Source organism: Penicillium daleae (assembly GCF_028827525.1).
Source record: "Penicillium daleae strain IBT 16125 chromosome Unknown utg000006l_segment0_segment0, whole genome shotgun sequence".
NCBI lineage: Eukaryota > Fungi > Ascomycota > Eurotiomycetes > Eurotiales > Aspergillaceae > Penicillium > Penicillium daleae.
Window position 1 is genome coordinate 2961030 of NW_026623154.1, and position 22872 is coordinate 2983901.

Here is a 22872-nt window from a genome sequence, read left to right on the forward strand (position 1 = left end):
CACAATGGTCAATAGCCCACCAAGCCGTCTTGAGGCGTGCCGATCTTACTCACTTTCTTCTAGTAGAGGGAAGTGATTGAAAGCATCGATATAGTAAGACGTAAAACTGTGGACAAAATGGGACCAGGATTTCACATCTTTGATCCAGCTGTTGTGGACCAAGACCTTAAGTCATGTCACCCCCCCAATACCTTCGATTTTATCAGAAAACTCATAGATGCCAAAGGTATTGAAAAGCAATAACAGAGATGGAATGAGGGCTAGGCTCTTCGGTCCCTTCGAAAAAGTAAAGGAAAGCAACAATGATACGTACAGTTTAACTAAGCACAATCGAGATAATTCTGTCTCTGTCGTTGTCATGTAGATGTTGGTATCCCCAGGGAATATGAACACTCTGTGCAAGGTATACTAATATCGTACAGATCGTACAGATAACAAGAACTGTCACTCTACTATGCTATTTACGTCACCAGCTACTAGGGGCTTCATAGAATGCTATGTCATATTCTATCTAGTCACTGAGCAATTATCCAATGTACACATTGCTGCTATCCTGAGAAGCAGAAATGCTACATCAGATTGTTGGAGTAGATTGAGTGCTCATATACATAGAATTTTATCTTTATCTGAACATTCCTAGAGCACTCTAAACTGAAAGAGATGATGCTCCTACCGAAGTTTTGAATGTGAACTAATCCGTGATATCCAACTTTCTGGCATGGCACAAGTACAATGCCTAATACTTTCGAGCCCGTATGTATAGGCCAGGTAAATCTCTCAGAAGGGTTCTGAAAGAAAGAGCCTATAAAGTCTCATGATAAATCACATGGAATGAGCCTATGGATGCTGTTCAATCGCTAAACCTCTATATGCACAAGAACCAAAACAACGTCAAAACTATTTCCAGAGGTGCGACTAGTATCAAACTTTCGAGATTCTCAATTGCAAACATCTAGAATGATCCCGAAACTATCTACTACCTAATAATCGACCATGTTCTTCCACTCGAGTGATCTCTTTCTCCCCCACTAAATCCCGACCCCACCCTCTCTTATCGGCATATCAGACGGCGCAACGCTGACATGTGAAACGCAATTCTTACTAGGCGCATGCGCCATGCAAGAAATTATTGCCCCCCAGCATGACCGTTATCTGCCAAATCATTCCAACGCTCCTACAGCTGCACTATCTCTATCACCTCGCTCTCTCATCCTCTCAATGAATCTGATTCCCATCTCATCCTTCCAGTCCACCTCATCTACCAGCTTATGGAGTACTCCCGCTTCCCAATTCTTCCCATCCCGGCTTTGCTTCGGCGTCGGCTATCCCGACTCTACTCGTCCCACAGGGCTGTAGCCGATAACAAGCCGGGCGGGGCCTGGCGAAATGATTTGACCACCTTGTCCGAGCCGCATCTGCCTGTCCAGGGCCGGCTTTTGGCGCGAGCGGCGACTGAAGCGCAACGGCCTTCGACGGCGAGTGATGACCTGGGCTCCTTGGATTCCGGATCGATGGAATCCAATAGTCCACCCGTGGAAGAGGTAGGCTCTCCTACCAAATACGAGACCGAATCGGGGTTGCGATGGAACCGGGTTGTACCTGGTAAGATTGTACACTCTCAAGGAGAATATATCGCCAGAGCGACCAGCGGCTAATGCTATGCTTTTTTTCATTATCTTAGCATTTAACCTCCTCCGAAACGCTGGGTATGAAGCCCAACAACCACAAGCAGATGGCCGCCTTGCTCGATCCCTCTATATCAGTGCCGTGATGTATCTGCTCGATGCACTCCCTTCGGATCTCACACCCGACGAAACAACGATGCTCCAACACCGCCTGCCCGAGCAAGTGAAAGACGCAGTTGCAATCTCTTCACAGCCGCGAATAGCTCATTTGGATGGAATTGCACAGTCCAGAGCTATTCCGCCACCGAGGTCGCACCTCCACCGGCTACTCGCTTCGAGTATTGTGCAGATCTTCCTTATCATTCGATTCTTATTGCCGTACTTTAGGCTCTTCCTCCGCCAAGTATACGAGTATGAACGATCGCATCGAATCACCGAGCGGATTGTCACGACTACGTTAGACGCGGCGGATGGATTGGGCAGAAGTAGTGCCAATATCAGCTCTGCTGTTTGCAAGCTGAATGAAGGCAGGGTTGGGGCTGTGGTAGGAAATCTTGCCAGCTGGTGGATTGAGGGTGTTGCGGGGGGTATTTATGAAGGTGTAGGCGAAGGCATGATGCATTTGGGATTGTTGAAACCTGGCTTAGAATTTGATAGATTGGCACTATCCATAGAGAGACGTTAGATATACGATGCAATGACATGTAATGTTTCCCACGTTCGACGAAATTTACACAACTGAAGACTGTTCATGTGTCCCTATTTCTCGATTGCAAAATCCAATGCTGCATGGGCCAGGATCCTCGTGGTATCCACGACTTTAATCCCACAGTTCTCCTCGTTGAGGATAAGCGGTAACTCCGTGCATCCTAGAATGATGGCATCACATTTCGGGACCAGTCGACTTGCGATGCTCACCAGTGTGTCGCATGTTTGCTTGGAGTAGATTCCACGGATCAACTCAGTCTGAATGATATCGTGAACCAGGTCCCGTTCCGACTCAGACGTATAGACCGAGATTATACCCCGTTTTGCTAATGGGGCATCATAGAGAGCTCTTCGGATAGTAGGTTTTGTCCCGAGTATACCAACACGTTTGTAGCCATGCGTCTCGCAGTGACTGGCTGTGACCTCCAGAATACTGAGGACGGGAATCGTTGACTTCTCTGCGGTTTCATTGAACACGATATGCGGTGTGTTCGAGGGCATGATGGCAAAGTCCGCACCAGCTTGAGCCGTCCGGTTGATAGACTCACTGAGGACTGCTGCCAGCGAGTCGAAATCATCCGTTTTGACAGCTTGATTGATCTCCTCGAATTGCGGGGTGTGGGTGATGATGGGAGAATAGGCAATGCCTCGCCTCATGGCCTCAGACCAATCTCCTGGTGGCAGACCACACCCCCCTCGATGGTTGGAATGCAGATCCCAATTGTCTTCATTTTGAGCAAATTGTGGATTGTGATGGAGGCTGGTACTCCCGGTGGAATCAGCGGGGATGCCAGGTCTTATCATCGCACAAGATCGTTCTTCAGACCCCGCTTTCAGAGCTGACCATTATTGCCCAGTATAGTAAGCCATTTATGATTAGCGTTGTTCAGTTGGCGGGCATCTCATTCATCGTCGCTGCTGGTGCGGTGCACACTTCCGAGGTCAGGATGCTCAGAGATCCATAGGTCGGCGATAAGCTCGGGCGATAAGAGCCACGGTCGTGTTTTGTTGAGCCCCCGAGGTTCCCCAGATCAACTTCAAAGTGCAACCTGCTGCTGCTCCACTCTACTAAGCGCAATCATGTCGACGACCAGGTTACCCTGTATTCCGTCTATTCGGAAGCAGCAGCTTCATCTTGAATTGTGAGCACTCCCTATCTCACTCACTCAGGAGGCCAGACATACTCATACCCGACCTTCCCCCGTGTAGCGCAAGCTTGCGACAAGCTGCACCCCCGGAGTCTACGTGAGCCTCGCGCCTGGAGATCCGACTCTGTGGAATGGGGTGATCTTTGTCCGCTCAGGTGAGTGTGGATGTAATATACCGTGCGACGGATTATCGATTAACGATTTCCCCCTCCTTTCAGGTCCTTATGCCTCCGCCATCTTGCGCTTTCAAATCCGGTTCCCAGATATCTACCCTGATCTTCCACCATTAGTCACCTTTGCAACCGATGTCTTTCACCCGCTGATTGTTCCACTCACCACATACACATTCAGCACTAGCTCGACAAGCGACGATCCAGTCAGCGCGACCGACGAGGAGCGACTGCCGCCCGGCGGGTTTAGCCTGCGCCATGGGTTCCCACATTGGTTTGGCAGAGCAAAAAGAAGTGGTCTAGCCTCCGGCAAGTCATCTCGAAATGTGAGCGGGAATACTATTGGCACGGTCTCCAGCGCAAGAACCGCATCGGGCGGCTCTGGGGCGGAAGGCATTGTGGCTTCAGAGGGGTCGGCTACTGCCACAAGCCAGGAGGAGCAGGCTCCAGCGGGAGATGAGAAGTCGCGGATCTCCCCAGTACCTGCGGCTGGACAATTCGCAGAGCCGAGGACGGTTGTGCCCGTTGCGGAATTGTTGGAGTACATTCGTTCGACATTTGACGATGAAGAGGTTCTGGATTCTTTGCCAGTAGAGGCGGCAGGAAATCCCGGCGCGTGGCATGCATGGAGGGCACACCGTCGGGGTGCGCTGGGTCCAGGCGATTTGAAGCGAGGAAGTCCGCAGGCACGGCTCCCGGGGGATTGGCATTGGGATGGAATTTGGGCTCGACGAGTTCGGAATGAGATTGAAGCTAGCCATTCCGATCCAATGCTTTTTGGAAGCGCTGCTCGTGGCGGGGGCGATGAAATGGTAAGCGGGTTGAACTCCATGTTTTGATAGCGGCTGGTGATTGACCAAATAAACAGATTCGATTTTCGCGGCTGGACGACGCGACCTTGAGCTCAGTGAAGGAAATGATGATGACGGTGGCCGACGTGCATACAGAATGATAGCGCTTGCCTTAAAATATACCCAGCAAATGCCAGTTTCATGTCCAAAAGTGCATCGTTCTTGCCCAGACGGCCCTCCCCATGGCCAACGCTTCGGTTGACCTTACAACTCCCGGAGATTCATGGATCCCTCCGGCCATGCCTTGCTACACCTGTACAAAATGACCAATACTTTATCTTTGGATTTCAAAAGCTCTGCATTGCTTATCTCTCTAGTCCTGGTTCCCATTGTCGTCTTGTTTGTGGCCGTGGCGGTGGCCCTTTCGTGCTCCGAATATTGCAGCCGTCAATTCACCAGACCCGCTTGGCTGGAACGTCTTCTCCCTCGGAGACACGGATACAGGAAGAAGAGAAGCCATTCCGATCCTGAAGGCGGCACGAATACGCAGTGGACCGAGGCCTCAGAGTCGCCTCTCCAGTACGCGGAGCCCGTTCGAAGCCGAGATCACGTTTAGATCTCTCTAACGATGGAAGGGACAATGCCCCAAGTGCTCACAGCGAAGAGTTTCACGTTGCTACGAAGTCAAAGCACAGGCTCCGCTGCGTCATACCCAGAGATTCCGCGTCGACAATCTTCATTGTCGGCGAGTCTGAGCGATGGCACCGATGGCCCGGCAACATCAACAAGAACGCCATCTCTTTGCGAAAGTCTATATCAAATTCGAGTTATCAAAACCCGAGAGAGAAATGCGTCAACATCTCGATTTTCGAATGGCTTCGATCTCAATTCAACAGATGACCCCTTTGTTGACAAGGTGACTGCGCCCCTGCTCCGCATTTCTTTGTTCCCATGTTGACATGACGATATAGAACTCGCGATTCTTTGCCTATGAGCAACAAGTAGAACAAGCCAAGAATCGATATCGACCTATCCCGAGATTGACAGTCCGGTGGAGCTCGGGGTCTTGGGACTCTTCCGGGCTACCTGTGCCTTCAATCTCGGCAAGCGGGACGTTGCAATCGAGGCCTCTCACTCCCCAAATCGAAAACTTGCCGGTGAACCAGTATCTTCATGTCAAATCAGACTATATTTTCCCAATGGACTTACCCGTCGCTTTTGTTGATGTGAAATCGACGACTAGCAAATCGCAGATTGGCCTGGGGCCCGTGTCTCTGTGGACAACTGTCCATGTCTCTGCCGATGTCAGCTCAGTTTTCTCTCCAGGAACTTCAGGTCTTGCTCCCCTCGATGCAATCATTCTTCTTGATAGAGTGTGAGTTTTGGTCCGTTGAGTCAACTGTTGCGTTACTCATAGGCTCATTTGCTTGTCAGGTCCCAGCCCTCGGTTAATCTGTTAACTCAGATTTCCTTGGGTCCCTCTGTTCTGGCGTCTAATTTGGTTCACAATCATGACCGGATCGCGTTGGCTTGTGTTGATCCAGCGGCGAAGCACGGTTTTGAAATCCTGCTGCCTCTGGGCTTCCATTCCCTCGACATTGTTCGAGCTACCCTGACCAGATTCTCTCAACGCAAGCACTTCATACAATATGGAGCTCCTCCGGATCTTGGAAATATCATTCAGCAGGTTACCAGCATGTTTGGAACTCCGACCAGACCCGCTTTTTGTCATTTGTTCTTTGTTTCGGCCAGGCCACCAGATCATTTGTTGATTCCGTGGATTGACCAGGCCATTGGATTTCACACCATCACTCCTCAACCCTGTCTGCTGGTGACTCGGCCGAACTCCCAGGCCGGTTGGCATATTCCTTACAATACTAGCAGCGGAGATGTGTGCCCTCGTGGAGCCCATTTCATACGCAAAGTAGCCAAGGTCATCCGGCAGCTTCGTACTGGCATACGTCCAGGATCTATATCCGACCTGAAACTTTCTCTATCTCCTGGTTATGGCTGTTCCATTCAGACGGTTATAGATAATACCCGGCTCACATCTCTTCGTCCTGGCGAAACTTGGGTTGTTCCGGTTCAAATCAATGTCCCAAACGCCTTTCCGCACAACCACTGTCCTACTGAGGTTGACTCCCCTGTTTTCGGGGATTTGCTTGCTCAGATCAATGAAATATTGCAAGATTTCACTGGTGAAATCACTCAGCCGGTCTTGACCGCTTCAGTTAATTATCGGCATTCGCTCCTCCCATCACCGAACACCATCCATGCTAAGACACATCTTACTGTTGTCCGGACTGAAGAAAACCGTCACTCCAGTGAATCACATGTCGTGGTAATTGAGCAAGGTGGGGTAGCTGGAGATGTTCTGAATTTCTGAATTGACAGTCATGGCTCGTATGATTTCTTGGATCCCGCGTTCTTCACACTTTGATTTTCATTTCTATCCTTAGGCGCATGCTTTCTTGACTTTTTATGGCGTGGGCTTCTAGTTTTACCTTCCGAGTTGCGTGTATGTTCTCATGAAAGATGATCAATGCATTCAATTACTATACTCCTTCCAAAATGAATACCTCAGATTCGGCTGTGGACATTGCCGCACGTTCACCACGTCTCTTTGATCAGATCGGCGCATTTCTCGCCGATACCATACGCTGGCATCTGGGCATGACCTCCATGCAGCGATGGCATGACACTACAATCTGCCACTCGCAAACCAACAACACCGCGGACCTGTAGTTTCTCATCCAGCACAGCCATAGGATCATCTTCCTTGCCCATAGCACATGTGCCTGCAGCATGGTAACCTACATACTGTCAGTTCCAGACTTAGCACACAGGGACAAAACCCAGCTCAACTTACAAGTGGTAGCATGCTCCTTGATATACGGAACCCATTCCTCTCTCGTCTTGTAGGTGTGGTGCGACAAATTTGCAGGCCAAGATCCCTTAACAATATCTTTTGTACCAGCCCCTTTCATAACAATCTCATTGCCAAATCGACACGCCTCGCTGAGAACCAACACATCCAGCGGATCAGCAAGGTAGTTACAATCAACAATTGGGTTTTCCATCGGATCTACCGATTTCAAAGTAACCGAGCCGCGCGACTTGGGCGCGAAAAGCTCCGCAATCATTGAGAAAGCATGCTTATGGTCGATGGGGAATTGGTCGTATTGCTTTGGTCCACCATAGCATTCTGTGGTGAAGAACTCGATGTTGGGTTGTTTGGGGGTTAGACCCATTGGGTCGCGGCCGGTTTCGCGAGGTGCGTTTTTCCAGAGTGGTTCGTCTTTTAGGCGCTCGTCCAGTCTGGCGAAGGCGAAAGCGCCGAAGGGGAAGGTGGATAGGAAGCCGGCTTTTTTCTCTTTCCATTCTGCGTATGTTTTGTTGAAGTTGTCGTCATGGTAGACATGGTAGTCGTTTGTGAGTCCGGCTTTTTCGGTTTCGTAAAACATGAAGACGATCTATGGTGGTTTCAAGGTCAGCCAGGGTATTGGATTAATTGGTCGGGGCTTGGCTTACCAGGTGGTCCAGGAGGTTCTTTCCAACTCCAGGTGCGCTGACTGTGTATGGGATATTATGTTTCAACAGCTCTTCTTTTGGTCCAATACCTGAACGAAGAAGGATTGCGGGACTGCAATATGCTCCTCCCGAGATGATGATCTCCTTTCGCGCATAGTAGGTCTTTGAAGCACCATCAGATGTCTTAGTAGCAACACCAGAGGCACGAACCTGCTCCCCTTGTTTGGTAAAGATCACTTTATCGACCGTAGTGTCGGTCTGAACTGTGATATTTCCACGTTTGTTCTGGTTGGTCACGAAATCAGCACCGGTGGTTCGAATTCCCTTGTAAACTGTGCGAGGCACATGACCACAGCCATGGGGAACATCTCCAGTGCTGAACATGTCGTGGCTCAGTGGCATGCCTTCCGAAACAAAAGAATCAAGTAGCAGGTTCGAGATTGGGGCCAGGTCGTGAGGCTCTGTGTGTAGATGCCCTGAATAGCCATGGCTCTCCTTGTCGGCGTCAAACCAGGGCTTGGGATGAAAGGTCTCAGACTAGAAGAAATTAGTTCTCAATGTCAAATAATTTCTCTAGATTACTTATAGCTTCTTACCTTCCTCATATATTTGAAAAATTCCTCGCCACTCCACCCCTCTAGACCCCAGTCGTCATAATCCTGTTTGCAGCCGCGGATACATAGCGTGCCATTGCAGCCACTGCAGCCACCAAGAAATCGACCTCGACTCAATTTAACCTGACGATTGTCGACGCCTGCCATAGGCGGGGTAATAAAATTCCAATCGGTCTCTGCATCGAAGTTGTTCGACCATCTGGGTTGAATTGTCAGAAATAGTTCCATCCGTGGTCGGTCGGCTTCTAATTGCTCACCCTCCGGCCATATGCACATTCTCCAAATCCACATTGTGTTGTCCAGCTTCAAGAAGCAGAACCGTAATCTCAGGATTCTCGGCTAGCCGACCGGCGACTACGCACCCAGAGGTGCCACCACTACAGTACACATTCGTTGTCAATTGAGTGCATGCATCCGCGTCGCAATATTGACCTACCCGCACACAATATAATCATAGGTCTGTTCGCTTTCAGAGGACATGGTGGTTGATACTGGATGGAACACAAGCGAAACTATGTTTCGTTTTCCATAATAAATAAACGAGCTAAGAAAAGTACGCCGAGGCTCGCTGCTTATATCGTTTAAGACGTGGCCCCCAGCAATACGAGATAAGCGGTATTAGTTCCGCACTACACCTGCCGTTTTAGGAGAAGATTTTGAAAAGTGACACGTTGTTTCGGTTAGACTATATGTGCCTATGCACAGCATAGGTAATGCCTACCAGATGGGCCTTTCCTGTCTGGGCTGCCGCCGCTTTTATGAGAGCAGTTAGGCTTAGGCTCATTAAGTAGATTTTAGCACGGGCCCATGCTGGGCTGTGATCAATCCCCACCAGCACTCAATCATCAATGGATTGGAAATCAGATCGGGGCTATACCCAAAAAGGATATACCCCACAGAGTCATATATTCTGGAAGAAATAGCGCTCGAATGATTCTCGTGAGGCCCCTCCCTTTCTAGACGTCTCTATGTAATCAAAAGACCGCGTCACTCGCTCATAAGCAAAATAAATACGGAAGACCATCGTGCCCAGGGTTATACGGAGTGGATTTTGCTTTGTCTTTATGGTTTCCCGTGATCTAAAAGTATCAAGGAGACTGTGTGCCCTCTACCCTCCGATCAACAGCAATATCTGTTTATTGCTTGCATCGAAAATCAATCTTTGCCTAATCAAGTGGCATTATTCTACCAGATAACCTTTAGTGTCACAATATTGATGAGTTGTTTGCAACCCATGAATTATCTAGCGCATAGCGGTTGAAAGTAGGTTTCTCTACGACGGTCCATGCTTAGTAGATTTACAGTTAAATGAGTACCATCTTCGGTCGTGTAATCAGCTCTACTTACTTGGAAAGACTAGAAATGATCTTAATGTTTGGCTATATAAGTTTGCAATAACAAATTGCCCTCTCATTTGCTACCTACTAAGCTCGTCAGACTGGGACCATAATAAGACCAATATCTGTTCTCAAAGCCCAGTTCAGATCAAGATGAAGGAGGCTGTGGGAACGCGTCCAGAACCTTCTCAGGTCCATTAATTGTCAACTCGGCATGTGGATACTGTTGGCCCACATCCAGTTCCAAACTATACGACCCAGGGTACAGCACCAAATCTCCGTTAGCAGCAGTGCGTGCCATGGAGCCAAGTGTCACGGAAATACCGACTGTCTGGGTCTCTCCGGGCTTGACAGAGAAAGCTCGCGCATAGCCGATCAGAGTTTTGATAGGATACGGCTTGGGGCCAGCGTTGTTGGTGGAGGCGAAGACCAATGCGACATAGTCGGATGTAACTTTTCCGGTGTTCTTCACTTTGACTTGGAAGGTGTCAAAGACAGCAGTGTCTTCGTACTTTGATGCTCCCGCATGCGCAACAAGGGCCGCAGTGTTGTAAGGGCCCATCTTCGAGTTGACCCAAGAGACGTCAAAGGTGGTATAGTGAAGACCAAAGCCGAAAGGGATTACGGCATCGGTGTACCAACGATAGGTACGTCCAGGATTCATTCCATTAGGGCGCAGCGCCATATCGGTCATGGGAATCTCGTTAGTATAGTTGGCTGGATACTGAGTTAATGGTAATCTTCCCGCGGAGCGGACTGGCCCGTAAGAATATCGAATACGGCCTGGCCACCAGCTTGACTGGGGTAACCACACCATAGCAATGCATTCACATTTTGGTTTTTGAGAAGTGCCGAGTCGTCTACTTGACCACCACCGAATTGCAGGACAATCAGTGGTTTTCCAACTTGGGAAAGCTCGTCAATAAGCTGTAGCTGGTTGCCCGGCCAGGCGATTGAGTCTCGATCATTTCCTTCGGCTTCGATCGAGTTGTCAATACCACCAGCATAGATGACGATGTCAGCTGCCTTGGCCGCAGCCACAGCAGTAGCAAAGCCAGACGTGTCAGTAGAGTTGATTCCAGTGCCTTCTTGATACTGAACGTTATATCCCATCTGCTGAGCGCCCCATACTAAAGTTCGGATGTATGCCGGGGTACCGAAATAGTTTCCTTGCAGCTGAGTGGTAGCGTTGGCGTAGGGTCCAATTAACGCGACAGTTTGGCCATGGCGAGTCAATGGTAAACCGTTTTTGTGGTCATTTTTTAAGAGTACGATCCCCTCAACAGCAGCCTGGTTAGCCAGTTGCTGCGATGCAGGGGTACCCACATCAGACCATCCAAGAGAGTGATATTGTGGCTCTTCTATGCCAAACCATCCGAGTCGGACCAGGGAGGAGTACAGTTCAACTAAAGCGGAATCCAGAGTGGCGTTCTGGAACAGATCTTGCGCGGCGGCCGCTCCAAGATTGTCTGACATTGTCGTTCCACAATCCAGATTTGTACCGGCATTCAGAGCGTCTGCTGCTGCAGCCGCAGCGGAACTAGTATAATGATGGTCAGAGTAGATGTTGCCGATTGCGTCACAATCTGAGGTCACCCAGTGTCCAGTTTGGTTCCAGTTCCAATGATCACGCAGGATGGTGTCTAACAGATAGCTATCGGCGCAGGTTGGAATACCATTGACAGCGTTATAGCTACACATGATGGCATCCACTTCTGCATCACGGGCACAGCTTTTGAAGGGAGGCAGATAATACTCGGACAAGTCTTGGGTGGAAATAATTGCGTTGAAGCCATAGCGTTGGTTTCCTTCCCAGTTCTCGATGTCGTACCCAGCAAAGTGTTTGCAAGTCGCCACGACTCGCGGGTTGGCAGGTCCTATTCCATTTTGCAAGCCGTCTACAAGATTGTAAACGTAGCGAGCAATATGGAATGGATCTTCTCCTGGAGTCTCTTGACCTCTGCCCCAGCGCGGATCTCTGAATGGATTGATGTTGGGAGTCCAGAAATCCAGGCCAGCATTTCCATAGTTATTGAAAGCGCGACCTTCAATACTGACCACAGTTCCCACTCGTTTGATCAGGGCATCGTCAAAAGCGGCAGCCATCAGGATGGGTTGGGGGAACGAGGTGGCATAGCTGAAGTTGCCAGAGGGCTGGAAGGTGACACCAGGAGAGCCTGCAACACCATGCAAAGCCTCGCTCCACCATTGATATGCAGGTAGGCCAAGACGAGCAGCACCAGGAGACCCGTTTTGGGTATTCTGGACCTTTTCGTCAAATGTCATGGCATCGACCAGCCCTTTTGCGCGGGTGAGCGGATCAAGAGAGGTATTGCAAACTGGGTTGCTGCACAAAGGATCGACTGTACAATTGGGCTTCACAGATCCCGAAAGAGGGACTGGGTTGGGACTCGGATTTGAAATATTGTATATATCAACCCTGTGGAGATCGACGATTCCAGTTAGCTAACTCTTCAGCAAATATCGAGGAATTCTGGATCTCACATACAGCCAAGTGCCTCCACAGATCTCGGACGAATTTCCAGCGCAGGACATAGTGCATGCACTATCAGCCTGTTTCTGTGCGGGGCTCACGATAGAATTTCCACAATAACATTGACTATTTTCAGTCGAGCTTCTGTAAGTATGGCATATTATTCACATACAGACTAGGGGTAAACTCACGACCCGTATTCTACTCCAGCATAAGTGAACCCAGACATCCCGCAAGCGTTGGCGCATGTCTGGGGCGTATTGCCACCAGCAGGAGTAGCCGACCCCCCTTGAAGCACTCGTGAGTTATCATCTGTGTAGCAACCCATGAAAGATATACTGGCCGTATAGTTTTCATTGGAGGCCGGGAGACATTTGCCCTGCCGCAGCTGAATCGACGGGATTGCTGCGCTCCGGGTTACCCCTAGGAGGATAACACTCCATTTTAGGAACTTAGAAGTAACAGTCATAACAATTTTTTCCACCGCTTTATGTTGTTTTATACTGGGAGAGTTATCGAATATGATCCTTGAAAAGCAGCGGGAGAAGAGGGAGCCATAAAAGCAATTTATACAAGCTCCCGATGGCTCAATTCACCGTCTCTAGGTATTAACTCTCGAGATTTTGGACATGACCCGAGTCAAAGCTTTGCACACATTTTGCCGGTTTGCCGTGATTCCAGTAGCTTTCCCTTTCAACGAAATGAATATGTTAATGTTACATTGCAGATCATAACTAGATCACTGAATGGCGGGGGTCGGATAAATTCCGGGCTCTTCCCCCGCACAACTTCACTGATGATCTGTGCCTCAAAGGAGAAAACTGTGGAGTTAGGCTTCGGGCTTCGCATAGAGTAAGAAAGCGCTCACTAATTTCTCTCATGACAGGTTCGATGGATTGACCCGAAGAACTTAGCCAAAAGTCGGTAGCCAAGTAACGCCAAATAACGTTTATTGAAACGTGCTCTTCAGGCAAGTCTCCACGGATTGTTCGATTATTAGATTAGTACTATTCTCTAGAAAAAAAACCTTCCTTTTTCTACTATACATGTGACGCAATAGTTACCCATGTGCAAGACTCCAGATTTCAAAGGACTAGAAAGTGCTTAGAGTTCGAAAAGGAAGGTTGCATCACAGCTTCCAAAGCAACGTTGAAGCATCGAGGAAGTTCGCACTGACTTGATAGATTTGAGAGTGCAACCTTTCACGGCTAATTGCATGTATAGATCTCTTGAGATCTACCAACAATTGAGTTCTACAATTAGCCTGTTATTTAAATCGAAGGTGTAAACACAAGCCACCTCAATGCTAATTGACGCACGATCTTTCCATTTCGTTATGTCTCCGAGGAAGCTGAGACAGTACGGACCAATAATAAAATCGAGCGAATGAGATCGAGGGGTAGACCACGTGACAGCAGTCTTGGATGAAAGCTTTGATTGATTAAAGAGAAAGAACCAATATCATAGGGCAATTTGACATACTGTACCCCATGTGCGGCGGGGAAATACCCAAAAGAATCTCCCGACGGCCCATGCTAAGGTTGGTAAGCCCCCGATTCTACCGGGGTCCAACAACCTGCAGTCTGATACACGCGATTTATGGAAACTTACCTGAAATGGCTAGCTAGAAAATGAAAATATCGCAGAATAGCCAGCTTATAAATCTGTCTCTTGCTAATAGTTCGTGACCTATTGTGTCTTTAAAAGGCTTTGATTTCTCCCACCTAGCACAGGAAAGCAGTGTCGAGATGGGCGAACTGGGGTCTGGTCGGCTCTAGAGTCAGCTTCTCGCCCTTAAGCACAAGCAACTTTCTTCTATCCCTTGCATTAAGTCTACGATGCAAGCAGTTGAAACCTGATAATTTTGTGTGAAGCAATGGTGTCCGATTGTTTTCGCTGGGAATTTGAGTTGGGTCTTTAGGGTCTAGGGTATATTCCTTTGTTTCTAAAAAGTCATTGTCGAGCAAGATTCGAACAGTATGACTAGTATACATCAAGTGGAGATGCGAGAAAAAAGTGTAACCAATCAAATAGTTTTGACATGCATGCATTGATTGAATTGAAAATGAAAGGAATGGAAGATGAGCGAATATCAGATACATGATTTTGCACAGGACTTTTGGAATGCTGTAGGACCCTCTATAAACTTATAACATTGCCATAGCTCCAATCCAGAAAAAGCATGGTAAAAAGCAACAAGAGGTAGTACAAGTTAGCAAACGAAAGGAGTTAACAGTAAGTATCGCATCACTTTCGTGAGCACTCATCATCCCCGCTATCCTCCGTCTCATGAAGTTGATAATTGTCGATTTCTTTCATGCAGTATTTGACTTCCTACCCACCATATTTCCAGTGCAGCCTTCCTCCTGCGTTTTGATCGTGGATTATGGAAGCAAATCCGGCTGTAAGATGTAAAGGAGTTTTTCAGTAACCTGGGATCGGAAGACTAGGTTCATTCACGCATCCCGCTTATAAGGGAAAGATCACTAAATTTTTGGGCAAATTTACAACTCTAAACTCATTGTTGGGGGAAAGGAGAGGGTTTCTTGAGGAAAGGGTTACACAAGGATCGAACTAGCGTGTCGCGTTTTATTGGGCCTTCAGGGCTTGCCTGGGCAGATTCACCTAGTGAGTAGATCAGCTCGAGTTAATCAGGGCGTGCTCAATTTTACCTAGTGAGCAAAAGCGGCCAGAGGGTGAGCACTAAAACGGATGCCCCGTATATAGTAGTTATGCAATGTTTGCTAGCACTGACCACATTTTTAAGCATTGCAGATTCGTCCAATGAGTAACTAGTGAGCTCGTTCTGACCAGATAGGCGTGCGGCGGCTGGGAATGCGGGGGATATTCGGAGGAGCGGAATGAACCAGAGAGTTTTCCGCAGAGGTGAGTATACCCCGCACAAAGTTAATTCACCCCATAGATTCTATGGATCGATTGATCAATGATCGACGATAGAGCTAACATTTCCCAAGACCTTGCCCAGATTGGGGAGATCCTCCCGTAGGGCCCGTAGGGATGAACAAGCTGGTCGGTGAGTACTGAGATGAAAAAGACATTGACGGTGGCTTGCGGGGCCCACTGTGGATTCCCTCCGCTCTAATCACTATGAACCTATCAGAGCAACAAAAGAATAAACCCGCTAGTTAAGAAACAACTGGACTATTGAGAAGCTGAGAAATTGGCCAAGGCTGGGGCAACCTCTTCCTCCTGTCGCTTATGGGTCCACACAGGATCGCCATCATCATCGAACTCGGCCCACTGGAAGAAAGAACAGCTTTCTTTTCCTGGTACATATCCAGCATAACACATCCACATATACCGGCCCCTGGTTTCTTGTTTACGTTGTGCACACCGAAGTACCGCGTGCTCACCACAGAGGCATCGAGGCGTATATCGCGGGTGAAGAGTGTCGCGGTACCAGCGATATGTGATGTTGATCCGCCGATTGCCCGATATTGGATGTGGAGAGATGGTTTGCGCAGGTGCGATTGAGTGTTTCCACTCTTCCTGCATCTCCGCATGCATGACCAAGAGCGAATTGTGTGGAAGGTGGATGGAAATTTGACCTTGCGCATCTGCACGCGCAGTAGACGACTTTCGGTCATTGGTTCCTTTTGCGGGCGCACTCTGCTTATCTTCGGCGCCTGTTTGGCCTGCATCATCGTCCTCGTCCCGAGGTAGAACTCGCCGGACTCGGAATTCTCGTTCCACGCCTAGACTCAAACTTCCAATGATCGGATGAGGCCCAAGATAGGTCAGGTCATCGGAATGATACCCCACATTTTCTGCAGGGCCGTCGTAGCAATTGACGAAGGCTGCGTTTGGTCGCCACTCTTTTGGCGACTGATACTTGAGCTTCTTGCCATCGGGGTAAGCGTCGCGTATGTGAGCCTGAACAGCCTCATTGACTGCCTTCTGAACTTTCCGCGACACAGAGCGAAGGCCTGGAGTTGCTTGGCGGACGTTTGATCGGTACGTGCCACCGTACTTGTACTCGGAGGTATGTTGTTGGTACTCCTCAGGTGTAGAGACGTACAGGCTCGCCGTATGTGGACTCTGAACGGTCCGGTTAAACAATTGGAATTCGTATCGTGAGAAATGTTTTGCTTCATCGAGTAGTTCGACTAGAAGTGCATTCGCCTGTTCGGTGGGAAGGAAATTGTGGATAATCGTGCATGGTGTGTAGGCTGCAATATCCTCGGGGGAGTATAGATGTAGAGTTTGTCCTTTCTTAGTGGACAGCGGCTTGCGACGAAGAAAACTGTCACTGAGAGTGGTAACAGATCCATCCTTTCCTTTGGAGAGCACGTGTGACGATAATGACGTTTGAGCCCCGAGAGCTGGATTCGAAATAACGCGTTTTTTGAGGGGTGAGCTTGACGAAGAGTCTTGGGATGTTAAAAGAAAGGTAGCAGCCTCTACAGATCCTTCACAGGAGACAAGAATATCCAATAGACTTTCCTGCTTGAGATCTGGAAACAGCGAGAGCAAAATGGCGATTTTGATGTCTGTTGAGTCCTCGCCGGAGGCATCTGGAATCGGTGTGCTTGATACCTCGACTGATGCTGCATGAGCCTCCACTCGGTGCTGAGACAGTCGCCTTCTCTTTCTCGAAACAAATGCATCCATATTTGCCTTTATTCACTCCCTGCTCTGGCTTTGGTAAGTCGCGGGAAAGAAAGTTGATACCTCCACTTGATGCCTGCCTGGTACCTCGTGAACGCGATAAGGATTTATCAGCGAGCCATTATCACCACATGACTGGTTTCAAATTGACCAATCAGAAAATGTCTTCGTGAGATGTCTCGACGTCCGACAATGTTCTTGAAAAAAGCCAATGTAGCAGTTCAACACGGCAAGATCTGATTTACTAATTTTGTATATAAATTTGAAGGACAGAAAAAGTAAATCCCAAGGAGGTCGCTGGTATGACTTTATCTAGTTGGGAGCATTCCCCAGATTCTTCTTCTTATCTGCGAGCTCTTTATGAATGGTTTCGAGATCACGATTCGCATTCCTGCTTTCGTTGCAACTGTGCCCAAAATTCCAGTTTTTGTAGATCTCGCTACATATGTAGGAATATTCGTCCATAGACTTTGCACTTTACATGTCCACTTATGCTATTCCCCCTGGCGAAGGATAAATGACAACGATAACCGATAAAGCGATAACCCGATAACGGACGATAACGGGAGAGGCGATAAGGTGGGCGCCCGCGAAACTGACCTCGGTTCATTTCGCATTTGATCTCCCCGCAATCCTCCCGTCAGTTTGTCCGCTTTCCCGACACGACGCGCTCGCCGAGCTATGACGGTGCATCCAACCTGTCGCTTGTGATACCCTGAATTACTGTGGCTTTTTTTCAATTATCTCTTCTGGCCATCGTTCCTAATCTCCCGTGATCGGCGATCCGGTCATCCTGCCACTATGCTCCATTACCGCACGCAGGGCTTCAATGGCTATGCGGTAAAGTACTCGCCTTTCTTCGATAACCGCCTGGCCGTCGCAAGTGGAGCCAATTTCGGTCTGGTTGGAAATGGCAGGTTGTATGTTCTCGAGCTTACTGCGAATGGGATTGTGCCTGTCAAATGGTATGTGGGAAACTGCTTCAAGGACCGCGGTCGGTCATACAAATCACCCGGTTCTGCGTCCCTCTTCGAATATACTGATACGTGTCTCCTATATCTATCAGGTTCACCACGCAAGACTCTCTCTATGACCTCGCCTGGTCTGAAATCCACGAGAACCAGGTCCTGACGGCGTCCGGTGATGGCAGCATCAAGCTCTACGACACGACCGCCGACGATTTCCCCATTATGAACTGGAAGGAACATAATCGGGAGGTGCTTAGTGTGAATTGGAACATGGTAGCAAAAGACCGCTTCTGTTCCAGCAGTTGGGACGGCACTGTTCGTCTCTGGACACCTCATCGCCAGCAGTCCCTCCTCACCTTACCAACTCATAGCTGCACCTACTCCGCCGCCTTCTGCCCACACAACCCCGAGCTCATTTCATGTGTCACTTCAGACTCGTATGTTCGAGTCTTTGATCTACGAACCCCAGCCTCCGCATCCAACCACCTCGTCGTCCAGATACCCAACCATGCAGCTCCAATGCCACCAGCAATTCCTGGGTCACCGGGCATCCCCCCGAACGCGACGCAACCAGCGGAAATCCTCACTCACGACTGGAACAAATATCGTCCTACAGTTCTTGCGACAGCTGGAGTTGACCGAACCATTCGCACATTCGATATTCGTGCCCCACAACAAGGACCTCTGTCCATCATGCTGGGCCATGACTATGCAATCAAGAAATTGGCCTGGTCACCACATCTATCAAACGTTCTCCTGACTGCAAGCTACGATATGACTTGCCGTGTCTGGGATGACCAGTCAAGTACTGGCGGGGCTGGTGATGTGGATCTGATGCGATCTGGTCCGGCGGGTCCGGTCCCCGGGAGGGAGATCGGAAGAATGGCGCGACACACAGAGTTTGCTACCGGTGTAGACTGGTGTCTCTTCGGAAATGAGGGCTGGTGTGCTAGTGTCGGTTGGGATGAAAGCCTCTATGTGTGGGATGTGCGAGGATCAATGGTATGATCGCGAACCATTCATCGGTCTGTCTGATGTATTCATCAAGCCGATCTAGCTAACTCATACCTATCTATGACTATGGTGTATCTATTAACTAGCTTGCATACACATGTTTCAAGGTGACATAAACATTTTGTTATGAGAACAGGGCTTTTGTCTGTAGACAGCCTATAGACTTCTCGATATGGGCTGGTAGAACTGGATGAAGTAAGGATATCGATCATTTCATTTCGTAAATTTTATGTCCATGTGGAAGCGTTTTTGGGATATAATGCGTTGCCCATAGATCCACAGACTTCTCACGCTTGGCCTATCGTCACTAGCTGCTTAGACTTCGGGTGTCCCTCGCAGTTAGAAAGGTACCACGGAGAAATACCGTCTGCAGTCGCTTGCGAAGAGAGTTTTGCAAATGACCGAACCCTAGATGCATTGTTGTCGGAAAACATCTTCCTTGGCTTGAAACACTAACAGTGCGATGATTCAGTCTCAAGCTCTGGGTGATGTTCCTTTTGACTGCTTGAAACAGGCAACGCCATTTTATTTGGCCAGGCGAGACTCTGTCTTCTTGCGCTCCGCATCGCGAACCTGAGAAATCTCGTCCTTGGTGGCATTGACCGCAACGTGCACCTGGTTGAAAGGGTTCTCTTCGCTCTTATCAAACTCCTTCCGGCACAGGTCAATACGCTGCTGTCGGCGCAAACCAGGGTTCTCTTGTTCAATCTCTGGTAGACGACGGGCCTCGAAAGCCGCGTATGCCGCCTTGAATCGTCGCTCCGGGTGGCGCTCAACCTTGGAAGTCTCCTTGTTCGTCAAAGAAAGGGCGTCAAGTGCGTTATCGATACCGGAAGCATTCAGAGCAGAGCTCTTTTTGCTGGAGAATGAATCATCAAGTTGTGAAAGGTCGAGGCCGCGGGTCTTCTTCTGCGCCGTCTTTGCGCCGGCTCCCTTGCCCTTGGATGGCTGGGAGGCTTCTTCTTCGGCGAGGAGGGCATCACGATCGGCCTTCTTGCGGGCAGCTTCGGCTTTCTTGGCCTCGGCGTCATCTCTGTAGGTGGTAGAAAGAATACCGGTTAGCTGCATACATTATTGCTTTGACTGATGGAATCAAGCTCACTTCTTTGCGTTGCTCTTCGATCCCTTGGACCATTCCCTGTCCTCTTCGGCAGCGTGCTTCGAATCTTCGGCGGCCTTCTTCGAGGCAGCAGCTTCGGCCTTCTGGAGAAGTTGTTAGCGCATGTTATGGCGTTGGTGGCAATCAATAGTGGGGGCGGGGTTGGTACGTACGCGAGCGTTGCCAGCGGCCTTCTTGGAGTTCTCGCCTGGTGCTTTCTTGCCTCCCATATTGACGGTTTAGGGTATTCCGAGATGTATTTTGGAGCAATTTCGATGAACTGCGAGGAGAGTGGAGGAGAAAAAAGTGGATTGTTCTGTTGGATGATCCGATCCGCAAAACAATTATGCCGATTCCGATGTAGGCGGTGACGAAGTGGCTAATCCATAGTAATGGGGAAATTACTCGCTGGTAAAAGCAGAAGTGTAGAGGAATAAGACGGCGTCAGGTTATTTTCCCGCTCATAATATCTTGTCATAGAATTTTTGGATGTTCCAACAAAGTTTGTACTATTTACTCCGTACCTTGTAGGATTGATGTTGTTGATGCCTGATATCTGAGGTGTCAGCCCCGGATGCGTTCCTGGCATCATTTGTCATAGCTGACGGTCTCGAGACAACTTCGTGTTGCTTGCCACCCCATCTGATCACAAACCCGAGGATGGTTTTGACATAGCATCGGGGCATTTCTTGAGGCTTACAATCTGACCTCTCCTTCCTTTTGTTTGGGCTGCGTCCCGATATATCCAGCTACGCGAGCTGGACTCTCCTTTCTCGATTATACACTGCTTCCCCTTGCCACCACAATGTCTCTTTTCCTTCGCTTGCTGCAAGCGCTTTCGCTTCTGTTCCTTGTCGGAGCAGCGACCGCTGAACATACATCAAATTGGGCCGTGCTGGTCTCAACATCCCGATTCTGGTTCAACTACCGCCACCTTGCAAATGTCCTCTCCCTCTATCGAACTGTTAAGCGCCTCGGCATTCCTGACTCGCAAATCATCCTCATGCTCCCCGATGACATGGCCTGTAATCCTCGCAATGCCTTCCCCGGTACTGTCTACAGTAACGCAGACCGCGCGGTGGATCTCTATGGCGACAACATTGAGGTGGACTACAGGGGTTACGAGGTGACGGTGGAGAACTTCATCCGGCTCTTGACCGACCGGCTGGATGAAGATGTCCCTCGCAGTAAGCGTCTTGGATCTGATGCCGGTAGCAATGTCCTCGTGTACATGACAGGTCATGGAGGTGATCAGTTCCTGAAGTTCCAAGATGCTGAGGAGATTGGCGCATGGGATTTGGCCGACGCGTTTGGACAGATGTGGGAGAAGAAGCGTTACCACGAACTACTCTTCATGATTGATACGTGCCAGGCCAACACGATGTACACTCATTTCTACTCGCCCAATATTGTCGCCACGGGCTCTAGCGAGCTCGACCAATCCTCTTACTCCCATCATGCGGACAACGATGTCGGCGTCGCGGTCATTGATCGATGGACCTACTATGTGCTAGAATTCCTTGAAACACAAGTGACTAGCGCTAATTCCAAATTGACTTTGGGAGATTTGTTCGACTCATACGACATGTCCAAGATCCATTCACAGCCAGGCGTTCGCTGGGACCTATTCCCCGGTGGTGAACAAGAAGGCCGTCTGCGCACTGTGGTGGATTTCTTCGGCAATGTGCAGAATGTCGAGATTGAGAACGCCAATGCTACCGATCCGGGATCTTTGAAGGAAGACCTGGCTGAGATCGCCCGACTCGTTGAAAAGTGGCGCAAGCGAGACGAGGAATACTCTTCTATCCTTGGAAACTCATCTCAGTCGCAAAGTCAGGGGGCGCAGTCACCTACCGTGCATTTGCCTTCGAAGAAGCCCGTTGGTGCTACCAAGATGGCCGAGGATGGCAGCTGGGGCAAGCGCCTGGTTGGCTTGTCCGTGGTTGGCGCATGCACTGCCGTATGGGTAGCGGGGTCAATTCTGGGTCGATCAGCCTGAGACCATAGCGTCGTGATCTCACATCTTCCTGTCGTCTTTCTTATCCAGTCGTTTCCTTTCTCTGTACATACAAGCATATTATGGGTGTAAGGCGTTTAGGCTGAATCTTGCCCATGACATTATCTTTCGACTATTGAAAACATTGAGTAATTATCATAACGGCTTACAGATGGTCTTCAATTCATTGCAGCATATACACCTTGTCAATATCGTTCGCTTGGTGTCAGTTGGCTGTGCTCGTTGTAAGGGCAATATGTGTTCCATGGCAATACAAGCCTTGATAATTAGCCTCACACATGGGCAAGTCCGATTATCTACTTACATGGCTTCCATAGGAATTTCTTTTTATTAAATTAGCCTATCGGAAAGCGCATGGGGGTTAGATTTGCCAGTGTCACGCACTTTCGAACACGTACCGTGCCCAATCGTGATTGCTCCATGCAGCAGATGTATGTAGAATTGATCCCGGTTCCGTGTAGGATGTAGGTGACTTGGTACTTTTGCGAGGTGTGACCTATCTAAAATGCCCCTTGAATATAAGGTATTCTAAAGCTAGGCTGATACCCAAATTCTCTGTCATACTCTACTCCGTACAAGCCACGAGAATGAAGGATCCTCAAACCATAACATCAAACAAGGCCGCGCCTGCCTCCGATAATTATGTGTTCATTTGTCGCGGTTGCCAGTTCATACTCCTCGAATCGTTACGGGTGCTACGCAAGAATCCATACTTGGATAGTAACAT

The 22872-nt window shown here is 49.0% G+C and overlaps 11 protein-coding genes across 11 annotated transcripts; 5 read left to right on the top strand and 6 right to left on the bottom strand.

The window, feature by feature from the left end:
* Positions 1-1268: 1268 nt before the first annotated feature.
* Positions 1269-2310, top strand: N7458_006764 (uncharacterized protein; the record flags this gene model as incomplete). Its single annotated transcript, XM_056910146.1, has 2 exons — positions 1269-1602; positions 1682-2310. The coding sequence occupies 2 exons, from the start codon at positions 1269-1271 to the stop codon at positions 2308-2310; spliced, it is 963 nt and encodes a 320-aa protein (XP_056765850.1).
* A 74-nt stretch (positions 2311-2384) lies between these two features.
* N7458_006765 (aspartate/glutamate racemase family protein) lies at positions 2385-2990 on the bottom strand (the record flags this gene model as incomplete). The annotated part of the gene is made up of 1 exon (XM_056910147.1): positions 2385-2990. One exon carries the CDS (start codon positions 2988-2990, stop codon positions 2385-2387), a length of 606 nt encoding a protein of 201 aa, XP_056765851.1.
* Positions 2991-3413: 423 nt separating this feature from the next.
* N7458_006766 (putative ubiquitin-conjugating enzyme) lies at positions 3414-4603 on the top strand (the record flags this gene model as incomplete). The annotated part of the gene is made up of 4 exons (XM_056910148.1): positions 3414-3475; positions 3560-3636; positions 3700-4463; positions 4520-4603. 4 exons carry the CDS (start codon positions 3414-3416, stop codon positions 4601-4603), a joined length of 987 nt encoding a protein of 328 aa, XP_056765852.1.
* A 479-nt stretch (positions 4604-5082) lies between these two features.
* On the top strand, positions 5083-6828 carry N7458_006767 (uncharacterized protein; the record flags this gene model as incomplete). The annotated part of the gene is made up of 3 exons (XM_056910149.1): positions 5083-5358; positions 5414-5817; positions 5877-6828. 3 exons carry the CDS (start codon positions 5083-5085, stop codon positions 6826-6828), a joined length of 1632 nt encoding a protein of 543 aa, XP_056765853.1.
* A 224-nt stretch (positions 6829-7052) lies between these two features.
* On the bottom strand, positions 7053-9067 carry N7458_006768 (GMC family oxidoreductase; the record flags this gene model as incomplete). Its single annotated transcript, XM_056910150.1, has 6 exons — positions 7053-7255; positions 7312-7915; positions 7974-8510; positions 8570-8786; positions 8845-8964; positions 9024-9067. 6 exons carry the CDS (start codon positions 9065-9067, stop codon positions 7053-7055), a joined length of 1725 nt encoding a protein of 574 aa, XP_056765854.1.
* Positions 9068-10072: 1005 nt separating this feature from the next.
* N7458_006769 (uncharacterized protein) lies at positions 10073-10618 on the bottom strand (the record flags this gene model as incomplete). The annotated part of the gene is made up of 1 exon (XM_056910151.1): positions 10073-10618. One exon carries the CDS (start codon positions 10616-10618, stop codon positions 10073-10075), a length of 546 nt encoding a protein of 181 aa, XP_056765855.1.
* Positions 10619-10653: 35 nt separating this feature from the next.
* Positions 10654-12887, bottom strand: N7458_006770 (beta-xylosidase; the record flags this gene model as incomplete). The annotated part of the gene is made up of 3 exons (XM_056910152.1): positions 10654-12390; positions 12430-12562; positions 12610-12887. The coding sequence occupies 3 exons, from the start codon at positions 12885-12887 to the stop codon at positions 10654-10656; spliced, it is 2148 nt and encodes a 715-aa protein (XP_056765856.1).
* A 2693-nt stretch (positions 12888-15580) lies between these two features.
* N7458_006771 (putative CUE domain protein) lies at positions 15581-17050 on the bottom strand (the record flags this gene model as incomplete). The annotated part of the gene is made up of 1 exon (XM_056910153.1): positions 15581-17050. One exon carries the CDS (start codon positions 17048-17050, stop codon positions 15581-15583), a length of 1470 nt encoding a protein of 489 aa, XP_056765857.1.
* A 798-nt stretch (positions 17051-17848) lies between these two features.
* pex7 (putative peroxisome biosynthesis protein (Peroxine-7)) lies at positions 17849-19023 on the top strand (the record flags this gene model as incomplete). Its single annotated transcript, XM_056910154.1, has 2 exons — positions 17849-18012; positions 18114-19023. 2 exons carry the CDS (start codon positions 17849-17851, stop codon positions 19021-19023), a joined length of 1074 nt encoding a protein of 357 aa, XP_056765858.1.
* Positions 19024-19554: 531 nt separating this feature from the next.
* N7458_006773 (DUF1014 domain protein) lies at positions 19555-20358 on the bottom strand (the record flags this gene model as incomplete). Its single annotated transcript, XM_056910155.1, has 3 exons — positions 19555-20062; positions 20132-20232; positions 20302-20358. 3 exons carry the CDS (start codon positions 20356-20358, stop codon positions 19555-19557), a joined length of 666 nt encoding a protein of 221 aa, XP_056765859.1.
* Positions 20359-20933: 575 nt separating this feature from the next.
* Positions 20934-22127, top strand: N7458_006774 (GPI-anchored transamidase; the record flags this gene model as incomplete). Its single annotated transcript, XM_056910156.1, has 1 exon — positions 20934-22127. One exon carries the CDS (start codon positions 20934-20936, stop codon positions 22125-22127), a length of 1194 nt encoding a protein of 397 aa, XP_056765860.1.
* Between the last annotated feature and the right edge of the window lie 745 nt (positions 22128-22872).